Genomic DNA, 23379 nt, shown 5'->3' on the forward strand with positions numbered 1-23379 from the left:
TGAGTAAGCTCCTCATTCCTATTTTCATGTGTCGTTTGTGGTCGTCGTGTCTCCTCCTCTTCTTCCTCCTCCTCCTCAGGCTCCTCGGTTCCTCTCCAGCTGGGTCTCCCCGTGGCGGTTCCTCCTCAGTACAGCGGCCTCAGAGAGGTCAGCATCGAGGCGGTGAGGGCTCGTCTGCGTCTCCTCTACCACTTCTCTGACCTCATGTACTCCTCGTGGAGACTCCTCAACCTCAGCCCCAACAACCAGGTGAGCAAAGAAAACATTCATAATCATGTTTCCTGACTGTAACAGCTTGAAGAGCACGTTAAAGGGTCGGGGTTTAGTTTAAATACCCGTCTTTAAACATTCAGAGGTGGTCTTTGCTTCAAGAGGGTGTTGGACAAGGAGGTGAAGGTGAAACACACAGTCTATCACCGTACGTAATGATGGTGACTTCTTTCTGTGCAGAGCTGTACGTCGCACTACAACGCCGGTACCTGGGGGATCGTTCAGGGCCAGTTGAGGCCCCTGTTGGCCCCCAGAGTCTACACTCTGCCCATGGTGCGCTCCATAGGGAAGACCATGGTTCAGGGCAAGAACTACGGGCCCCAGATCACCGTCAAACGGATCTCCACACGGTCAGTACCACATGGGTCTTTGTCTTTGTTTGTGTTTAACGACGTCCAGGTGAACATCCCTGAGGAAGATGTTCTCTGTGACCACCAGGACACCCTCATTAAAATGTGTTCTTATAGACACAATTGTTCATTTCACTGCCGATATTAGTGAAGTAAAGTTTTTGTAGAGCAAATTTAACAACAAACAAATGTTAAAAAACCTCTACTTCCAGCCTCTGCTCTCTGCTCTCCTCTGCTCTCTACTCTCTGCTCTCTGCTCTCCTCTGCTCTCTCCTCTCTGCTCTCTGCTCTCTGCTCTCTGCTCTCTGCTCTCTGCTCTCTGCTCTCCTCTGCTCTCTCCTCTCTGCTCTCTGCTCTCTGCTCTCTGCTCTCTGCTCTCTGCTCTCTGCTCTCCTCTGCTCTCCTCTGCTCTCTCCTCTCTGCTCTCTCCTCTCTCCTCTCTGCTCTCTCCTCTCTGCTCTCGCCTCTCTCCTCTCTCCTCTCTGCTCTCTGCTCTCCTCTGCTCTCTCCTCTCTCCTCTCTGCTCTCTCCTCTCTCCTCTCTACTCTCTACTCTCTGCTCTCTCCTCTCTCCTCTCTGCTCTCTCCTCTCTCCTCTCTACTCTCTACTCTCTGCTCTCTCCTCTCTCCTCTCTACTCTCTGCTCTCTCCTCTCTCCTCTCTCCTCTCTCCTCTCTCCTCTCCTCTCCTCTCCTCTCTCTCCTCTCTCCTCTCTCCTCTCTGCTCTCTCCTCTCCTCTCTCCTCTCTCCTCTCTCCTCTCCTCTCTGCTCTCTGCTCTCTGCTCTCTGCTCTCTGCTCTCCTCTGCTCTCCTCTGCTCTCTCCTCTCTGCTCTCTCCTCTCTCCTCTCTGCTCTCTCCTCTCTGCTCTCGCCTCTCTCCTCTCTCCTCTCTGCTCTCTGCTCTCCTCTGCTCTCTCCTCTCTCCTCTCTGCTCTCTCCTCTCTCCTCTCTACTCTCTACTCTCTGCTCTCTCCTCTCTCCTCTCTGCTCTCTCCTCTCTCCTCTCTACTCTCTACTCTCTGCTCTCTCCTCTCTCCTCTCTACTCTCTGCTCTCTCCTCTCTCCTCTCTCCTCTCTCCTCTCTCCTCTCCTCTCCTCTCCTCTCTCTCCTCTCTCCTCTCTCCTCTCTGCTCTCTCCTCTCCTCTCTCCTCTCTCCTCTCTCCTCTCCTCTCTCCTCTCTCCTCTCTGCTCTCTCCTCTCTGCTCTCTCCTCTCTGCTCTCTGCTCTCTCCTCTCTCCTCTCTCCTCTCTCCTCTCCTCTCCTCTCCTCTCTCTCCTCTCTCCTCTCTCCTCTCTCCTCTCTCCTCTCTCCTCTCTCCTCTCCTCTCTCCTCTCCTCTCTCCTCTCTCCTCTCCTCTACTCTCTGCTCTCTCCTCTCTCCTCTCTCCTCTCTACTCTCTCCTCTCTCCTCTCTCCTCTCTCCTCTCTCCTCTCTCCTCTCTCCTCTCTCCTCTCTCCTCTCTCCTCTCTACTCTCCTCTCTCCTCTCTCCTCTCCGTGTTCACTTCCTGTAGTTCAGTCAGAGTGTCTCCTCCTTGTTGTCACATGACTGTTGGTCTCAGATGAATCAATCATGACTTCATAGTTTCACTGAGGAGCTCACACTTTAATGTTTTTACACGATCTGGTTAAAGTGAACTCTTTATTTGGTGTGAGATTTTAAATGTTTTTGATGAAATATCACAATCTTAAGCTTCGTTTTGGCTGCTCTTTGTTCGTCACACATGATGTGTTCAAGGACCCTCGGAATGAAATCTGACGATAATGGCAGTTTTTTTTAACTTGTGAAAATCTCCAACACGAGAAGACCGTCGTTAAATAAGAACCCGGTGACTTCATGGCGTGGTGCTTTCTAACTCTCCACAGGGGGCGTAAGTGTAAACCGGTCTTCGTGCAGATCGCCCGTCAGGTGGTGAAGCTGAACGCCTCGGACCTCCGCCTGCCCTCCAGGGCCTGGAAGGTGAAGCTGGTGGGCGAGGGGGCCGACGACGTGGGGGGGGTGTTTGACGACACCATCACAGAGATGTGTCAGGTATGGACGGATCCGTGTCGGTGGTTCTTGATAAGAGGAGAGGAGTTTACCGGATGGCTCACGGTCTTGGTCCTGTGTGTTTGTAGGAGCTGGAGACGGGCGTGGTCGACCTGCTCATCCCCTCCCCCAACGCCACGGCCGAGGTCGGCTACAACAGAGACAGGTGAGGTCACCGCTGAGGATCCTGCTGCTCGGGAAGATTTAACCTCATGAGAAAGAGACGCAGGTAGACACAAAGTGTTCCTCACTGTTAGTATCAGTGTGATGGAAACGTGATGTTTAAATAACATTCTACTTCATGTGGTGTATATGGAGATAAATACAACAATCTCACAGAAATAAGACACAAGAGACATTATATTCCTTTTTAAAGATGATATTGTCAGTTTGGCAGTTCGTTGATGCTCCAATGCAGATAAAAGAAACAATGTTTGTTTGTTTGTTTGGACGGTGCACATTAATACATTCTGTAAATGCGTCACAGCTTTTTCATCTCTAGTCTCTGGACAGATGTTACAAAGTCACCTGAAGTTATTCACCATTCATCATTTAGAGGATGCAGAAACATAGTAACATCATGCATTCACTTCATTGTAAAGTACTATGAAGACAACATGCAGATCAAATAGATGAAACACGGACTAAAGACAAAATTCATCTTCTTTACTTTTTTTTTTTTTAAACTATTTATTTAATTATTACATTTTAGATTTATAATATTTTCTTACATCTATTTTTGAAGCCCCTCCTTTCTGTCTTTGTGTCTTCTTCAAGGTAAAAGGCAGTCACCATGTTAACCCTAAAACACAAGGTTTTCAAAATAAAAGTTGTAATATTTTTTAATACATACTGTCCTGTGTTAGCTGGTGATGCTGGTTGGGAACATGTATTTATATTCAGGTGTAAGAGACAGTAGAGATGTTTAGTGGTGTGTTAGTGTGAGGTTCTACTACAGTAGAGTTTATAGAAACACACAAATCAATGTTCTGCTGTGGACGTATTCTAGACTCCTAAAAGAATCAGTTTAAGTTTTAAGCTTCATTCAGAATGTTTTCACCTCTTTACCTTTCTGTTAGAGAACTGAAGCTGTTATCTTTGATCTCTACAAACACACCAGACTCCATTGAGAAACCAGTGATTGTAGAACTCAGAACTCAGGAGTTGCTGCTCTACTGACCTTTGTGACGAACAGAACTCCATATTTCCTTCTCCTGTCAATCTGCTCAGGTTCCTCTTCAACCCGTCCTCCTGTCTGGACGAACACATGCTCCAGTTCAGGTTCCTGGGCATCCTGATGGGCGTGGCCATCCGCACCAAGAAGCCCCTGGACCTCCACCTGGCCCCGCTGGTGTGGAAACAGCTGTGCTGCATCCCGCTGATGCTGGAGGACCTGGAGGAGGCGGACCTCCTCTATGTGCAGACGCTCAAAAGCATTCTTCACATTGAAGACGGCGGCATCACCGAGGAGAACTTCCATGAGGTGGGAAATCCCTTTCTTGATTCTTTTATTTATATATATATATATATATATATATGAGATTAAAGTCAGAATGTTGTGATACTTTACTTTGAAGGACATTGAAGCTGTGAATTGGTTCCATTTTGATTTCATTTCTTTTATCTTATTTTTGCCCATCTATCCCGACTCTTTTCATAAGAGTATATGTAACTTAATTATTTGATATAGATACATATTGTATACCCACATTTAAGGATCTTTAATGTTTTTGTTTGTGTGTATTTCAGTAAAAAAAGAACATTTTAAATGTCGAGTCTTGTTCGATCTCTAGTTTAGACTCTAAACATTAAAGAGGAGATGCGTCAGTATTTCAAACTCTCTAATTGAACAAGTCGACTCTTCATTTAACCACAGAGAGGATTCTCAAAGGAGAGAGAAGGTGACATGTATTCACAGCTGCATATAGAGTCAGATTCATGACTCACATTTTATTGCATATAGAATCTCCTGCAGGCCTCGGCAGTCAATCCCGGTGACGCACCGCCGCCCCTCAGCTTCCTCGCTCATCACTCTGTGTTTAAACTTCATCTGAAAACAATAAACCGTCACCGTTAGCGTCCTGAAGGCTCACAGGGAGGCTGATGATCGGCTACTTCTCTTCAGCCAGAGACGTCCTGCAGGAGCTGAGAGACGAGCTAATGATGCTAACGTTAGCTCAGCTGGTTTTTCTGATGACTAAAATCCTTCATCGAGTTAAAAATGAAAACGATCTAATGATCTGTCTTTAAAAAAGTGGCTTAAAACTGGATAAAAAGTCAATTTATGACGCTGCACAAAGAGGATATGACGCCACAGTGAAACGCACCGTTACCTCGATTACAGCTGCAGATTTCTCTGGTTTAGAAGTTGGAAACATTTATGTGGAAAAGCTACACATTTAACCTTTTAAACTGTCCCAAAACAAACACACACGCTGCACCACGCCCAGTGAGCGCTGACAGTGAACACCAGTTGATCCTGTTAACAGCTGACAGTCGAACAATAACCAACCGAACGTTGGCCCGAATCAGCGCTCACATTTCAGACTCCGAACCGGTGTCGGAAACGTGCGTGAAGCCTTGTGAGAGCTGGATGTGAGCCCTGCTGGATGAGCACGCACACACACACACACACACACACACACACACACACACACACACACACACACACACACACACACACACACACACACGGCCAACGTATCCCCCGGAGCCCCTCTTCTGTCCAAACTCGCCTCACGCAACCCCTCCACCGTGAAGCCCTCAGCGCTGCAGGAACGCCGGGGCCGCTGTCCATGCAGCGTGTCCTGCTGGAGACCTGGCCCTGCTCCCAGACTCTCAGGGGGGGGAGGGGGGGAGAAGCTGCTCCTCTGCTGGCTTTGGATTGAATTCTGCCAGACGAGCTGTCAAATGTCTCACCATGATATTATAATCTGTTGTTGACAGAACCGTGAATACGTGATTTAATTTGAGGGTTTTGTAGCCGATCTGTTGAATCGTTCATTCAGTCAAAGAGAGAAACGCTCTCGCTGACTGATTATTCAACAATTCCATGAAACTTTTGGTTTCTGTCTGACCATAGAGAGACTGAATATACTGACGAGAGACCAGTAACTCTACAGATATGAGCTCACTGATGAGTAACGAGAACTTTCAAACTACATTTGAGGTCATTTAAGCTCAGTTTATTCTCTCCGCAGTGAAGAGACACAGAATGATGTCATCATGGCCGCTGCATCGGGCTGCACCTCCGAGTGTTTGTAGCGTTTTAGAAGCTTTAGAAGAACTCTTAAAACTCTTCATTTGAATAAATATTTTGCAGCCAAATCAAATAGTTTACAGGATATTCAACCTTTATTTCTTTATGAGGCTTTTAATACTTGACTTCTTTATTTGCATGGCTTCTATCGGGACAATGATGAGTTTACAGATAATGATAATCCCTCCTCTCTATTGTGGAGGTCAGTTTATTACGTGTAGCCGGTTACACCTCCAGTCTGTTCATGTCTCTGAGTCACACTAGTTGTCTTTTGATTGAGTAGAAACGACTTCACGCTACGGCGCTGAGAGCGAGTACAGACGAAGCTTAAACCACCTTCACCAGAGTTCTCCTGTAAAAAACATCGCGGTCACATTTGACCTTTGTGACCACTGAGCTCAAACTGCCACGAACGACATAATAAATATTATTCAGAGAAACGAAAGAGATTTCAGAGAGAACGGAGAACAGGGAAGTCTTTAAAAGAAGAGTTCTCTCCAGATGAATTAAACATCATTCAACCTGAACGCTGCTTCTCTCTTCAGTTGTGACTCAAGACACCGGAGGTCCGGATGTTCATAATGTTGCAATAAAATGATATAAATCCTTAAATACATATGTAGCTGGAGAGATATGAGAGATATGTGATGCTGTCTGTTCAATGAGGAGGCTCTCGTGCATCGTCGTCTGTAGTCATTGTTGTGTCGTGTTTCTAGTCTCGATGAATAGTGAAACATGTTGCGTTACTCTCTGCCTCTCAGATGATTCCTCTGGATTCCTTCGTCGGGCAGAGTGCCGATGGAAAGATGGTTCCCATCATCCCCGGAGGAAACAGCATCCCGCTCACCTTCTCCAACAGGAAGGAGTACGTGGAGCGAGCCATCGAGTACCGGCTGCACGAGCTCGACCGACAGGTACACAGTCTGTGTACTTATACTCTGGCACAACTTGATCAAAGATGGTACTGCAGTACCAGAGTATTGGTACTCGTGCTGCAGAGTCTTTTACTTCAACACTTTTCTTTGCTTTGAGCACCTCAAACATTTATATTCACCTTCCCCCTCAGGTGGCGGCGGTGCGTGAGGGCATGTCGTGGATCGTGCCGGTGCCGCTGCTCTCCCTGCTGACGGCCAAGCAGCTGGAGCAGATGGTGTGCGGCATGCCGGAGATCTGCTGCGACGTGCTGAAGAAGGTGGTGCGCTACAGGGAGGTGGACGAGCAGCACTCCCTGGTGCAGTGGTTCTGGCAGACGCTGGAGGAGTTCTCCAACGAGGAGCGGGTCCTCTTCATGCGCTTCGTCTCCGGACGCTCCCGGCTGCCCGCCAACACGGCCGACATCTCCCAGAGGTTTCAGATCATGAAGGTGGACCGGGTGAGTCACGAGTCATGTTTAATGCATCGGTTACTCACCATATGCAGAACATGTTGAGGTTTGTGCAGCTGACATGGAAGAACAGAAACACACCTTTGTTTTTCTTTAAATCAGACGGTAAAGATGCAGACAGGAAACCGTTCAGCTGTCAGGACGTCTCTTTGTCCACTCGTATAACGATGTTTACCATCTCAATAGTTTAGGAAGCGCTTGCTTTGACATTTTAAACATCAATGTTGCCGTCGATCGTGTTCATTTCATTGTTGGAAGCTCAGTGAGGTCATCCTCTGTGTGAACAACAGGCTGTTAGTTAGAAACCCGTCTGATGACTTAACTGTTTGTTTCTGTGTGTGTGTGTGTGTGTGTGTGTGTGTGTGTGTGTGTGTGTGTGTGTGTGTGTGTGTGTGTGTGTGTCCGTCCGTCCTCCACAGCCGTACGACAGCCTGCCGACCTCTCAGACCTGCTTCTTCCAGCTGTGTCTGCCTCCGTACTCCAGCCAGGCCGTCATGGCCGAGCGGCTGCGCTACGCCATCAACAACTGCCGCTCCATCGACATGGACAACTACATGCTGTCCAGGAACGTGGACAACGCGGAGGGCTCCGACACGGACTACTGACACACACACGCACACATTTATACCCACGAGTGACGGGTGACTGTATTGTCTGAACACCATCGCTGCACCAGTCGAAGGAAAACTCCCGAGCAGGCGGGCCACTTTTTAAAATCCATTTTATGTACTTTAACATCACAGAGTTTCATTTCTCCTGGTGGTTTATTAGCAGTTTTTAAATGACACAACAATCCACGCGAGAAGTGTGTTTCGTGTTAACTCTTTGGTTGCTCATTACTCCACATCCCATTTTCAGGGTTTCTGCATGGAGGTTTGTTTATTAGTTTGGAAATGTGTATAAAATATTCAAGCAGGTGGCCGAAGAAAAGAATATTGTACATTGTGTAAAATGCTTCATTAGGAAAATGTTTTGCATAATATCCATATTTATTGTGTTCATTGCCGATGCCGAGTTTCCCAAAGCATTACAACAACAATAAATGCTGCACAACTGATCTGCTGTCGTGTGTTTGTTAAAGAAAGACGATCGTTTCCTCAGATTTCACATTTATTTCAGAAGTACAAAATATCACAAAGGCCGTCTCTCACGAGGAGAAACTATTTACACGAAGGAAAGAGCTTCCACACGTCTGAGTTTAGTGTGCAGACCGCCGGCTCCGGTTAAAGGAGAGGTTTGGGTTTCTATCTCAGTACTCTGAAAGACTCGGTCGCTGTGAAGGACTTTACACTCCATTCATTTGCATGTCAATATATTTTTTTCGGATGTTTTTGTCAAACGGCAAACTCTGTGAACCTCCGTTAGTTAATGAGTTAAACCAAAACAGCAGCATTAGATATAACGGACGACTAGAACAAAGATGTGAATTGTGTCCTCACAGCGTTTATGAAGATGAGTTATAGATTACTGTGAGTTTTGTATTCACATTAACTGAAATCCAAACCCATCTTTTAAATGGTGGGAGACGTTTGTAAACGTCCTCTCTGGGTCTGTGTGATTCTGTTCAGCGGCCTGAAAGAAGACAAACGGATCAAAGTCTTTAGTGTTGAAGGTTCCACTTGTTCGAGAAACGTTGCACCTTTAAAAAAATAAATAAAACAAAACTGCAGATTCCAAGCTAATTAAAAACAAAGACTTCTTTCCACATCATGGTATCTTCTGTAAAAGAAGGAAAAGCTGAGTTTAGTTTGTTCTGACCCGACAGGAACGGTGTCCTGACGGGGTCAAACCGTGTCGTTTCTGTCAGCATGAGGTCGAGGAATGTTTAAAAAAAAATCTAAAGAGAAGCAGATCAACCAAGGTGTCAAAGAGAAGAAGCCTTCAGCTCGTGAAATAAATCTGCCATCATAGTTTTAACCTCTGACCTCATTAGAAGATGAACTCAAATATTAGTGAAGACGTTTAACATTTGTTTTCTGACCCGTCGTTCACGTCTTCATCACACTCCGACTCTTCTGCTGGAGAACTTGACATCTGAGCGTCAATTAAAAATCAAGACGAACACAAAAGATGTAGAAGACTTTGAAACATGCTTTTTTTTAAGGCCTTGTAGTTTCTTCTGTGGAAGCCACGATGAGATCCGGTCTCACGAGGAGTCCTCTCTCAGGACCACCAGCCCCCGTCCCCCGCGGTCCTGAGGAGAGACGATGCTCTCCTTGGTCTGCAGGAGTCTCTCCAGACACGGCAAGCGGATCTTGAAGGGCGGTGGCGGTGATGGCCCCGAGTGCGAGTCTGTGCTGGAGGAGACGGCGGCGTCCTGGGTCACTTCCTGGCTGCTGATGCTGCGGCGTGCGGGCGGAGGGGAGGTGGGGGCGGAGGAGGCGGCGGGCCGGCCGGGTGTCGGTTCGGGCGTCTTCAGGACGGTCGACGCGTGGCGCCGCCTGGAGGAGTCGGAGGAGCAGAGCGCCGCCGCAGAGGATGGAGGAGGAGAGGAGGCGCCACCGTGATGCTGCAGGAGAGAAGAAGAATCACATCAGTACCACAGCGTTCAGAGGATCCATCAGTGACATAATATCTAGGTGTTCTTTAGTGTAGAATCACCTGAAACTAAGAATCATTGTGTTTTCTGTAGCCTAGCATGAGCCCTTCATATCACATACGGAGCGGGAGGCGGAGTCCGCCAAGTTGCACCGCCATGTTTCTACAGAAGCCCAGAACGGACAAACCAAACAGTCTTTCATGTTTTTATGTCACCTGAAGGCCACCGTAGTTCTCTTTGAAAACTGAGGTAACGTGAGCTCCAGAGTTTAACGCCATGGTGCTGCCGGCTGACCGCCGTTGTTCCTAAAGTGGTGTTATTATGGGATGGATGGCCTCCGAGCGTACCGTTACCACGGCTTTACTGTCGGCAGGCTCACGTTACCTTCTGCAACCTCACCACTAGATGTCACCACATCCTACACACTGTCCCTTTAAATCAATTAAAAGTAAATGAATTGTTTAAATGTTAAGATGTTGAGCAACAAGCCTTTCACTAAAGACTGTAGTTAAAACAAGCAAAAATAAATGTACATACAATAAATATTACACATTATGTGACTGTCAGCGATAACCAACAACATTGTTTCAGTCAATCGTTTTAAATTGCGTATTATTAATATAATTATTATTGAACCGTTCTCTAACCAGGTAGGTCCCATTGAGATTACAGTAATTCAAACGACTTAAACACAAACGTTTAAAACAAATTAAAACCACAGAATTATATTCCTGGTGGAAGACAAACGACTTAAACTCAAACTGAATTAACATAATTATTGAACCACATATGTTGTATCAGTACATTTAAATAAACAACTATCTGAGAAACTGGACAAGCGATCAAAGATTGATGAACTCAAATAATCCAGTCTTCAGTAAAACAATAACAAGAATACGTGACTTTATCAACTCAAAGAAAAGTAAAAGCAACGACGGCTACGATCAGAAAGATGAGAAATGTAAACCGTCTACGAATATTACAACAACAACAAAGAATTGATTTGTGGTGCTGATCTGAGAGCAGCTGGACCTCCTCCAGTGGACTCTGGATGAACGTGAGTTTACTCCACAGATGGTTGAGAGGCCGCTCTGGTTTTCCCCTCATCGTGTGACTTCTACTCTTCTTATGAAACCATGAACTCGTCGTTCTGTTACATAAGGTGCTTCTCTTCCTCAGAGACCATAATCACAAGATTACCTTCAGCGTGCAGGATTGTTATCTTACTCTGATGTATTTTAGGGCTTCTTATTTTATTCTTCAAAGGATCTTTTATGAAATGTTCTCGGAGCTCATTGGGACATTTAACAGTTCAAAACTCAAACATTTGTTTTACCGTCAAAGGAACAGTTTCACATTTGAAGAAGCTGCTTTAAACATGACTAAATACTGTATTTATCGTTGGATTTACATCGTTCCGACGGTCCTTGAACACATCACGTGTGACAAACACTTCTATAATAAAACGAAACGAAGATTAAAAATGTGATATTTCCTCAAAAACATTTTATTCTTCATGTTCTCATTATAAATCTCTCCTCTAATAAAGCGTTCACTTTAACCAGAGTGTGTAAAAACATTAAAGTGTGAAACTATGAAGTCATGATTCATCTGAGACCAACAGTCATGTGACAACAAATCTTCACCTTCTGCTTCTTAGCAGGAGAGCCGTCGTCCGTCTGCGTCGGGTCTGATGTGATGTGAGGGAACCAGCTGTGAAGCATTTCTTCTATCTTCAGTATGAAGCTGAGGAAGCGTCCGCTGGAGGAGAGAGGAAACAGGGGTTAAGGAAAGGACTCAAGGACTCACAGCAGCCATTTGTACATGTCATAGCAGAGGAAACAGATTCAATGGATGAAACTAATCGTTGTTTGTTCCACACAGAGACGCTGCCGACAAAGACGGGAGAGAAGAAGAAGACGGAGTTAGTAAACGAGGGATTTAAAATACTTCAAATCAAAAACATGAACACGACGAACACTAAAGTTAATGTAACTTTTTGTAAACTAGAGCAAATTCTAGAGTCTAAAATACGTCCTCAGCAGTACATTAGAGAGATAGATATAGACTTTATTTCAGACTCAGGGTCCAGAGAGACAAATACATAAAATGACACACAAACAATAAAGGTACATCGGTCGAGCAATGCCTCACAAAGAGACCGCTGTACCAATGTGGCCACAGCTGGGACTGGTAGCGTGTGCTACTAAACCTCATGTTAGTTAAAACCAATATGATCCAATATGAAAGTCTACATTACTTTGTGTGTTTCTATAAACTCTACTGTAGTAGAACTCTGACTGTAGAGAAGAACCTCGCACAAACACACTCCTAAACATCCGATCTGTCTCTTTACAGTCAAAAACCAACTCCAGCTGTCTGATGAATATAGAATCCAGTAAAGTGAAAGTACTGGAGTACTTGGTGAGCAGGTGGATGAATGTGACATTGGAGGAGTTTCCAGCTGCAGATTACAGTCGCTGCCCTGCAGCTCAGATGGCTGACGGACGTCTCGCCAATGGACGTTACATAAGCCTCATAAAGCCGCTGCCAACACATCGGCTGAGGGGCTGCATCTGATTGGTGGACGGCATGAAACGGCACAAAGACTGAATAAATAGAAAGCTGGGGGGGGGGGGGGGGGGTAATCTTAGTACGTCCACATTCCTCTCCGTCTGTGTGATGCTATCTGACGGCAACATACAAGCGTTACATGACGTGTGAGGAGGACAAGTAGAGCATGTTCAGGTCCACATGTGACCACGCCCACACACACACACACACACACACACACACACACACACACACACACACACACGGCAGCAGGAGAAGGACCTTGTTCCATTCACAGGCTATAAATAGAGCAGTAAGCTCACCGAGGCCCCGCCCACCGCTCACAGCATCACACACACACACACACACGCATAACTAAAATAAACATCTGTACTGTGAAACTACAGTCCAATAAAAACACCAGGTGTTAAGAAAAATATATTTTATGACATATACTATAACTTTTTACTATATATTTACGATATATTATACAATAACTTGTGTTATATTTTATGACATATTATTTTATAACGTTTGTTATATTTTATGACATATTATTTTATAACTTTTGTTATATTTTATGACATACTAAACCGTGACTTTTACTATGCTTTTACCAATTTAACATTGTTATGACTTTACTGACTTTATCAAATGTGTTAAATCATGTTTGGAGCGACGTTGTTCTTGGAGGAAAGCTGGACATCAACGCGTACAGAAGTACCAATGAATCAAACACTTTTCATCTTGTTTTTTGTAACTGTTTGAGCTCAGCGTCAAAGAAAACAAACCTTCACAGGCGCTTAGACTTAGATATAATTCACTGCCGTGTGTTTTAATCTGAATAGAATCTGTACGCTCCTCACACAGTCAGCTGTCAATCACAGAACGTCTTTTCTACGGTTGACGGACGCCAGCTGGAAACCGGCTCTGTGACATTTGTGTTACAAATCGTAACACAAATTACGATTTATACTCAACGTCATATTTTTTGTATTTTGTATTTTTGTATTTTTTCGTAATACTTCCCGTCTGAGACGTTACTGGAGGTCGTACTGAGTCCAGGAGGAATAAATGAGTGTGTATTCAATCAGCCCACTCATGCTTCAGCTGTTGTTCATCAGGCATGTAGACACGATGTCCTCATCTGATCAGGGTGAACGGGTCGTATGTCTTAAGGTTTATTTACCCCGCGTTGTGATTCTGAAGGACCCCCATTATTCTCTGGATCCGGTCCGTTGCAACGCTCTCCTGGAAACTGCTGAGACCTGCAGTGAGAAAAGAAGAAGTGTGTCATGGGGGCACTCGGCTCTACCGCTCTGAATCGATCATCATCCTTTCTTTTCTACTCTCTTAACTATTGTGCAAAGGCTGCTGTCTGCCGTCTCACTTTAACTCTACACGTGCACATAAACCAGCTACGATGTCAAACTAAGGAACGAGCTGCACCACAGAACACCAGCACCGTATCGTGAATGAAGCGTAACACGATGCGCACGGTTCACGATCAGCTCCCTCATCGAAACAAGAACAACAGAGGAAGTGCTTCCTGTACTGTGAAGAACAAAGAGGCTGTTTGTAACCAACATGTTGCCGGTTGAATGTCTCCTGCTGTCCATGTGTCCGCGCTGATGTGTTGCTCACATGTACACATGACAAGTCATGAATGTACAACGTATATGGAGATTAAAATAAAGGTTTAAGCCTAAAGTATTTTCATTTTTAATAACATACTATACTATTACAATTACAATTTATTACAATTTAATTTAATAGAAGGGAGTGGAGAGTGAAAGGAGACAAGGGAAGGAAACACAAAGTGAGGGAAAGGGCAGGAGAGAAAGAGCACAGCATGCGAGACAAATAAAGAAATGGAGTGTGTGGGTATGGCACAAAATCATGCCGCTCGGTGAATCATCGTGCAGAAGAGTTGTGGATTAATGATGAGTCAATAACAAACATGAAAACAGTGAATTAGAGCGAGGGGGAAATGGAGGGTGAAAAATAAACCGATGAAGAGGCTAATGCAGGGTGTCAGAGGGATGTGAATACAGGCAGTGAAGAAAGCTCCAGAATACATTCTCATCAGCCATGAGGTCAAACTGCCGACGACCATAAGTCACACGAGCACTGGAGACGCACCGATCAGTTTCACATACAGACCATTCTGTGCTGGTTTGAATTTACACGCATTTCAAACCCTCTTATCGACTTTATTTCTAAAAAAAAAAAACAACTGGCGACATATTTAGCGACTTATTCAGACCATCAGGTAAACACAAGAAATATATTCACATATATCATATTGATATATATTCCACGCAGTTAATAAAACATAATATACACACTTTACATTCTTGTAAATAGATTCATTCATAGTTTTGTATAAACAGATAAATAAATACATCACTTTAGACGGATAATAAATCGTTGACTCTAAAACAGACCTACATACATCAGTATAGAATAGAATGTTTTCTATGATATGAAAATTTACAAATCATGTTCATAATTTATGAACATCCAATTAAATTTTCCATTTAAAGAAAAGTTAAGAGGAAAGTTTGTCTAAACTATAAATGACCTCTGAATCAGCAGGTCAGACTATTCAAAACGATTTAAGGAATCAGGATCAGCCAATAAGAAGACTTGCTGTCGGTGCGTCTCTAACATCGTGCAGAGCGCTGCTGTTGGACCAACAATCATGTGATGGATTTCCCCTCGTTAAAAGCAAAAGCTGCTGACTCAGCACATATTGTTTGAGTGTGCAGTGACAGTCAAAATCTTTACATGGCCGATGTTGAAATAAATTCACAACTTGCTTACAATTTGGTATATCTGTAAAATATACCAGCAAATAACAAATATAGCAACGTATAAAAATGTCAAAGAAAGGTGCCACAACCCCCCGTACCTGATGGTGATCTCGGCCTCGTCCCACTGCACCTTCGCCGAGGTGCTGCCTTCCTTCACCACGCCCAGTAGTGTGGCGTGCCTCCCGGTCTGCTTGTGCACACATCTCCCGCCGACACGCAGGCCCGCGTCCGCCCCTCCGATCACCGCCAGGACCGGCCACACCTCCGTGCAGAGCGTCCTCAGGTGGTGCTCCGACAGCTCCCCCAGGCCGTGCTGCTGCCCGTGGCGTCCCCGCTCCTCCTCCGTCCTCGTGGGCGTCTCCTGGCTTTCCCTCTGGGCGTCGTGCTCCTCGCGGCTCTGCACCGAGCGACTCTTCTTCAGCCTCTGACCCCCGCCACCGGACGTGCCGGCGGACTCCCTAAAGCAAGGCTTGATCCTGTGGAGCCGCTCGGTCATGGTCTCGTTGATGCGGTGGGTCCAGAGGTCGGTGCGATGCAGGATGCGGATCAGCTGCGTAGTGGCCTCGGCCAGGACAGTGGCCATGGGGCTGCAGACCGGGTTGCCAGGTAAGAGGTCTCGAGGTGTGCCCCTCATCTGCATGTCACAGATCTTAACCTGGAACAAATAAGCAGAATATACATATATAATATATATATATATAATATATATATATGTATAATATATATATATATAGAAAGCATCACATTAGTGTAACTGCGTGTAATGGTCTTTGTGAATTGGACTGTTTTTGCAATGTGGCTCATTAACATAAAAATGGCCACATTTTTGCATACTACCTCATTTAAATATGAGTAAATGACACAGGGGGTGAGTATTATTTGTTGCTAGAAGAATCACACAGGGTTTTTTTTGTATTATTTGTGCAGGTTTAACAGCTGCAAAACCCTAACAATCCTTCTGTGAATCCGCCCTCAGAGATCATACCAGAACAAAAGCTTAAAGTTATGGAATCTCATCCCCCAGTAACAGCTGAGTCACTGTAAAAATGAGCAGATGAAAGAACTCCTGCAGATGGAGCAGTAGGTGGATGTTTATGTGCGTTACCTTCTCTCCTGGGTCACTGCTGTAGAACATCACACAGGGATAGAGCTCTGTGGCGTCAACGTCCTCGAAGGCCAACTTTGGTTCCTGTTGAATCACAAGTCAGCAGTTAGAGATGAACACAGAACCCCGAGGAGGACATGTGGCTCTTTTATGTTTCGTCTTTGCTATTGAATTGTGTGCGAATAAATGAATATGCATGCGTGTCCATGTCCAGACGAGACATTCATAATTTAGGGACGGACTAGCAATGATCAACGCAGTTTGTGATACTTTAAATTATTTTTTAAATATCCAAATCAATATTCAGTGTGTCTCACCTCTCCGTTCTTGCCGAAGGAGATGGTTCTGGCCTCCATGTCCAGGACGCAGGTGATGAAGTCTCCCTGAGTGAAGCTGCTCAGAGTCAGCGTCTGCTCTCCGTTGTGATAGAGGTTCCCGCTGTACGCCCGGTACAGCCACATGTCCGACGTGGGGCGGTGGTTGAAGTCGTGCACGGGCCATCGTGAAACGCCCACACACGTGCCCTCATTGCCTCGGTTCTCCTTCACGATGTAAAACTACAGAGGAAATAAAACGGGACGTGGTTCAAAACAGGCAAAAAATTAGATAAGTTTATATTTCTGTGTAAAGCAGTTTCCCATCAATTAATGCTCCGCCTCTACTGTTATCCTTCCTTAACTATCAGATTATTCAGCCCTGGTGTGTACATTCAGCTGGCTTCATGAAGATTTTGAAATGTTTAAAAAAAAAATGAGTTCCCGACTGGGAAAGTTCCCATGAACGCCCCGCCCCTCAAGTCGGAACAAAAACTAGGAAAGATGTTGAAAACTTTGTTACACGACTTGCCGATTGACGTCACATGACTGAGAAAGATGGCGAACGAAAGTAAACGTGTTGACGATGAGAAACTTTGTTATTAATTCATGTATTGCGTATCAATTTTAAGAGGGTATAAGGTTGTAACAGTTAGTTGCTGTCCACGTAGAGGGACCTTGATTAGTTCGAAAAGTTGGTCTTTCCACACCGGGGGCGGGACTAATAGACAACACAATAATGGGAAATACTCGTCTGCTAATATTTTGTATCAAAACTATTCATACTGGCAGCGATGCAATTTTGTCAACACTTCAAAGGTTAAAACAGATTCACAAGCAGAAGACCAACAACCAGCATCCTGTTGACCCAGAGCAGCGTCTGACTGTCTGAGCTGAACTGTTACAGCCGAAGACACTGTAAGATATTTCCTTTCAGTGAATACCTCTGAGTGAATTTGAGGGCTTTTATTGTGAAAGGTAAGAACAGAAGTAGTGGATCTGGTCTGTGTTGCCTTTGTCAAGGTTGAAAGGTGTAATAAAGTTTGCCGTCTTGGTTCAGACTACGGAAGTTGTAATGGCTATCAACGTCTTGTTTAAATGCTCCGAGTAGTAAAATACAGAACATCTTCTTTGTAGCTTCCGAAGTCGGAACAACTTCCACAATTCAGGATGTCAAAGCATCCGAGGAGCGCGTGGAAGCAGCAGGAGATAAGGTAATAAACAGTAACTGTACCTTCCACTGGTAGCATCCAGAGGAGATGCCGGTAGAGGCCAGGCCGTAGCCTTTACCCCCACTGCCATGTGTCAGACCCTGGCCGTTCTCCACCATGCAACACTGAGCCTTCTCCGGGTCAAAGGACACTTCCTGGATGGGAAGGTTCTCGTCCTCCTCCTCTGACTCGCCCTGGGGATCAAAGAAACCGTCGGCCGCTCGAACAAATAGTCATAATAATCAAAACACGAGTCGGGGGGGGAGGATGGAGGATGATTACTACACCTGCAGTTTGAGTTCCTGAACTTTTTCTTTAATCTGGATCGAGTGTTTGGCTTGAGCAACGGGAGCTTCCCACATGCAGTCGGACAAAAGGGCGAAGAGCCGCTCGACAACCTAGAGGAGAACAAACTTTATCAGCTCACTGGCTGTTATTGAGGAGTTGCACAAAAAAAAAAAGCAAAGAAAGCCGACAAACCTGTGTCATTTGGTCGTCCTCCATATTGGCCTCACAGGCAGGAAGGACGGCCTCCAGCACATGAAGAGCCAGGAGCCGAGTTCTCAGGTTGCCCACCAGAGGGACCCCTAGAATCAAAACAGCCACGAGGGGTTAATGAATATCTCAGCTTTGTAACATGAAGCAGGCGCACATGTTACACGGTGTCGTGTGTCACAACGGCTGGTTGTACCTAAGCAGCATTTCTGCGCTGCGATGTTGAGCAGCACTTCGGTCCATTTAGGGGAGGCCATCTTGGACTGGATGGCCTTGGAGGACACCACTCTCCTGAGGAAGACAAGGAAGTCTCCGAGGTGCAGCTCAGCAGTGTGCTGCTTACGGATCAACGCTGAGGAACGAGACAATAAAAAACACGGACACAATTACAGACCTTTGGTTATGTTTCATGGAAAACAAACACTTTCACTGTAGGCACAGTAACTATTGCTCTTAAAGGGATCTGTTTTTAACCATTCTTTCAGGCGGCAACCTCCGGTTCTGTCCAGTAAAGTCAATGCTTCATGTGTTAAAGCTGCATTCTCTCTAGTGTCCACCAGGGGGCGACTCCTCTGGTTGTATAGAAGTCTATGAGAAAATGACTCTACTTCTCTCTTGATTTATTACCTCAGTAAACATTGTAAACATGAGTTTATGGTCTCAATCTCTAGTTTCAAGTCTTCTTCAATACAGCATGATGTTCATTTAGTACATTATGGTCCATTTAGAGTCAAACAGACCATAAAGCAGGGGATGCTTTAGGGCGGGGCTACACGGTGATTGACAGGTCGCTACCAGAGACATATACGTTGCGTCTACGTCCAAATCATTCTTGCCAACAAGGTTAAATTAGTTTTATATTTGAGTTAGTTAATGGAAATACTATTGTCAACAACCGTGTTTGATCATAGCTTCTGTTGATGAAAACCAGTATGTATTATCCGTGTGTTATCCGTGTGTTATCCGTGTGTTATCCGTGTGTTAACCATGTATTAACCATGTATTAACCATGTATTAACCATGTATTAACCATGTATTAACCATGCATTATAAAAACTCCTTCATCACCTCTGAAGTCTTTCTTTTCAGAGTCTGCTCCGTCCTCCTGTTTGCTGTCCTCTTGGTCTTTTCCAGAAGAGAGAAGACTGACTCCCGCCTGGGACAGCAGGTTCTTCAGCTGACTGCAGAGCAGATCCAGCAGCGACTGGACAACCTTGGGACTCAACTTGTCCGCGTACGTCCTGCGAATCAAAAGGACAAAACAGTTTGTTGATATAATCTTCGGGTTTTACAAAGTGCAGATTTCATTCCTCTGGTTTCTAAAGCTCTTACCCGGTGCTGATGGCCAGTATCTGCAGCAGGCGTGTGGAGGCCACCTTGAGGGCGGTGCTGAGCTGAGACACTCCGGGTTTCTGCAGCAGCTGGAGCGGCTGGCCCAGCATCGTCTCCGTCCCGCAGAGCTGAGACAGCACGCTGAGCAGCCCGCTGGAGATGGCCAGGGACACGTCCACCGGCTGGTAGCGGACGCTCAGCGCAAAGACGGTGACCAGCAGGAGGCGCTGCTGGGCTTCTAGGACGGAGAAGAGGTCGAGAGAAAGAGATAAAATAATCAAACAGGCTGTTAATAAAGCGAAGCCTGGAAATTCATCATTTCAGGAGCCGCTCTGCCGTCGGTGTCGTCAATTTAATGACGGCACGATGATTTTAGGTCGACAGAAATACTGAATTTAACCCAAAAGTAAAAGATCATTTTAACTCGGATACATAACTATCAGTGAAATAAATAAATAAAAACTTTTTATTTCATAGAATAATTAATCGGCATTTACGTTTCAGTTGTGGAAGGTTTTGTTGAATTGAGCGGATTAATTTATCTGCGTAGTTAAAAGGTTTATTTTTTGTCTGTTTGCGTTTGTTGTTATTATTTCCTACTTTGTCTGTTGCCTGCAGACAAAGTTAATATTCTGTTATAAATCCAGTTGTGAACGACGTGGATCGAAGACTTGTGGGTGTGTTTTATTTTTTTATTTTTAAACATTCATCCTCATAATTATTTACATACAGAGTCTGTTAGCAGGAGAACGCTCACACTTCTTCTTCTACTCTGGTTGTGTGCCCAGTGTTTCACTTAGCATTCAATAAGTATTCAGAATCTCAAGGATGCTGAAATAGAATCTGTAAAAAATTGATTGACGGGAAAGAGGCTGAGGCAATGTGGGCGGGGCATCAAGGCCAAACTGAGGGGGCGTGTTCCATCATGGCCCCCGTCAAAAACCTTCCCCGAAGTAATGTAAATGTAAAACAAGCCCAATTAACTACTTTTGAAAGTTGTCCTGCACTTTGAATGAACAAGTGAGAGCAGATCGCAGGTACGACAAAAAAAAGTTAATGTTCAATGTCTTTAATTCGTATATTCTACAACCTGAATAATTTGATCCTGATAAATGATGGAGGCTCCACTGCTGAGGTCGTGCAGCAGTCGTCTCTCTTACCTATGTGGTGCTTGTTTGCCTGCAGTGCTCTCTCCAGGGTGACAGACAGTTGCTGGTAGATCTTATGAACAGCTGTCTGGATTTCCATCTGGAGGCTCCTCTTCGTTGCTTTTACACCATCCTGCAAAAGAGAAAGATGTAAACACACAGTTAATATGGTCACTACTCAGGCTGCACGACATTACTGACAACCAGGCGCCAACCTCCGGTTCTGCTGAGTGAAGCCGATGCTTCATGTGTTAAAGCTGCATTCTCTCTAGTGTCCACCAGGGGGCGACTCCTCTGGTTGTATAGACGTCTATGAGAAAATGACTCTACTTCTCTCTTGATTTATTATCTCAGTAAACATTGTAAACATGAGTTTATGGTCTCAATCTCTAGTTTCAAGTCTTCTTCAATACAGCATGATGTTCATTTAGTAGATTATGGTCCATTTAGAGTCAAACGGACCATAAAGCAGGGGATGCTTTAGGGGCGACGGCGAAATCGCCCGACTCGAGTCTTCAAAACATCAGTCCACAAACCAACGGGTGACGTCATGATGACTACGTCCACTTCATATAAACTATGTATATGCTGAAAACTGACTTTGGGAATTTTTTATTTTTTTTGTGATATAAAAATAATTTTCACCAGATGACAACAAAGTACCCGTTTCTTCAACATCATCCTTTCTGCAGCAGAAACATTTTCTCACTTTTGAAATCAAATTTTTTGTTTCAGTGTTTCTCTTTTTTCCTGCTTTGGTTGTTTGATAAATTGATGAGAGTAATTGTGATTGGTGCTTCGCTGTGCATGCAGAGTCACGACCACCAAATTCTGTGTATCCAACAACTCTTAAATCTGAGTAAATCAAGTTACATTTGACATCTTCTGTGCAAGCTTTCCATTTGTATCAAAGCAGCAAAAAATGTTGCAGCATTACAAGTTTGAGTTAAACTGAACTGTCACTTGACTATCGATGCTCATCAGTATCAGCAGTTGATGAGGCTCACACGTACCTGGTAGTGATGCAGCTGCACGCTCTCCCTCTTCAGGCCTCCGGCGCCCACGGTGCCGAGGCCAAAGCAACCCGCCAGGAACTGCAACCTGACAGAGGTGAGCAGGGAGGAGGACTGGAAGGCGCCGCCGGATCGATCCGCGTCCCCGGGCTGGCTGCCCTTCTCCTCCATGCCGGAGATCAACACCACAATCTGGTGGAGCGCCTCCAACCGCAGCTGGAGATTAAAAACAAATCCCAGTGGTCGAGTGGATATTCTAACAGCGTCGCATGTGTTTTCTAGATCTTTTAGCTGCACTATTACCAATAATGTGTTACTGTTTTCAGAAAATCTGCCTCATTCATTTGACACTACGTAGTTTTAAAGAATAAATCTGGTTATATTCTACCATTTTCTTACTGAAAAACAACAATATTGATTGTATCCAAGAAGTATTGTGTGTGTATCAAAGCCTGATATCTCTTCTTCCTCTTGTTAAAACACATCGATGACGTGTAGATTCATTCATTACCATGAACACACAGGGATTAAGTTTGTACATCCATCAATTTTCCTCGCCTCCTCTCATTGCATCCTAGTGCCTTCCACCTGAGATGTGAGCGGAGGAGGCGAGGAAGAGACACGAGGAGAGGGGAGTTGAGGAATTTAACTAAATGAGACATCCTTTGCTTCGTAGGCAACATTTTAAAGCGACGTCACTTAGAGTGAGACAGAGACCCAGAGAGGTCCTGAGAGAGCCCCTCACCTCTGCCCTGCTCTGTTGCTGTTCCATGGCCAGGATAGTCGCCTGTGGGCTGGTGGACATACTTTCCTCCGGCTCCTTGAAGGCCGGAGCGAGGCCCACATCGCCGCTGATGAAGCTGACCATGTTGTCGATGAGAGCGTGGATGCCCAGCGAGCGGCTCAGGTCCAGGTCCGACTCCTCGTAGAACAGTGCCGAGCTGTAGCTCCGCTGGCGGCTCAGTTTGGCCCGGAACCAGGACTCGGCCAGGGAGTCCGGTGAGCTCTGAGGTAAGCCTGAAGACGGGAGGAAGAGAGGAGCCTTTCAGATGTTTAAATGCACAACGTAACACTTTTGATGGATGGGCCATGTTGCTTTTAAGCACTTAGGAGCTATGCAGGGCAATGCATTATTACTCTATAAGAGCTCATCAAATGGAGAAATGCTGAGTCGTCATGCGGGCACAAGCCTTTATGAGCCATTATGGATTCATCTATAATGGGTGCACTGAGTTTCAAACACCCACTGAGGGTAAAAATGCTGTAGTTGAGAAGTGAAATGGCAACCGGAGCTCGTGTTTCCATACTCTAAAGCACTGAAGTTTAAGCATCAGTACTGATGATTCATTTTAAAAAGGACAGTAGTGATGTTTAGAAGTGCGTTAGTATGAGGTTCTTCTCCATCATCAGTGTTCTACTACAGTAGAGTTTATAGAAACACATATTTTAGACTCCTAAAATAATCTATATCAGTTTAAGCTTTATTTAGAATATTTTCTCCTCTTTACTTTGATGTCAGACAGACCTTTCTGAGGGGAACTGAAGCTGTTATCTTTGTTCTCT

General features: G+C 45.0%; 2 protein-coding genes across 2 annotated transcripts in view; one reads left to right on the top strand and one right to left on the bottom strand.

Annotated features, from left to right (window-relative positions):
• The window catches only part of LOC142943548 (putative E3 ubiquitin-protein ligase HERC1), a 70324-nt gene extending 61980 nt beyond the window's left edge, over positions 1-8344 (top strand). The window contains exons 70-77 of the mRNA XM_076085112.1: positions 80-249; positions 451-620; positions 2485-2650; positions 2737-2813; positions 3878-4130; positions 6668-6820; positions 6973-7278; positions 7710-8344. Of these exons, the coding sequence (XP_075941227.1) occupies positions 80-249; positions 451-620; positions 2485-2650; positions 2737-2813; positions 3878-4130; positions 6668-6820; positions 6973-7278; positions 7710-7895 (1481 nt within the window). The 3' untranslated portion in view covers positions 7896-8344. The remainder of the gene's footprint in view (positions 1-79; positions 250-450; positions 621-2484; positions 2651-2736; positions 2814-3877; positions 4131-6667; positions 6821-6972; positions 7279-7709) is intronic.
• Positions 8345-9436: 1092 nt separating this feature from the next.
• Positions 9437-23121, bottom strand: LOC142943549 (putative E3 ubiquitin-protein ligase HERC1). The gene is made up of 15 exons (XM_076085114.1): positions 23064-23121; positions 22562-22833; positions 21817-22032; positions 20816-20936; positions 19656-19893; positions 19392-19564; positions 18520-18675; positions 18309-18415; positions 18116-18226; positions 17852-18022; positions 16621-16860; positions 16304-16387; positions 15297-15832; positions 11476-11590; positions 9437-9799 (listed from the first exon to the last, which is right to left on the bottom strand). Exons 1-15 carry the CDS (start codon positions 23119-23121, stop codon positions 9437-9439), a joined length of 2961 nt encoding a protein of 986 aa, XP_075941229.1.
• Between the last annotated feature and the right edge of the window lie 258 nt (positions 23122-23379).

This window comes from Anarhichas minor, unplaced genomic scaffold, assembly GCF_050575085.1.
Source record: "Anarhichas minor isolate MPS153535 unplaced genomic scaffold, ASM5057508v1 ptg000139l, whole genome shotgun sequence".
NCBI lineage: Eukaryota > Metazoa > Chordata > Actinopteri > Perciformes > Anarhichadidae > Anarhichas > Anarhichas minor.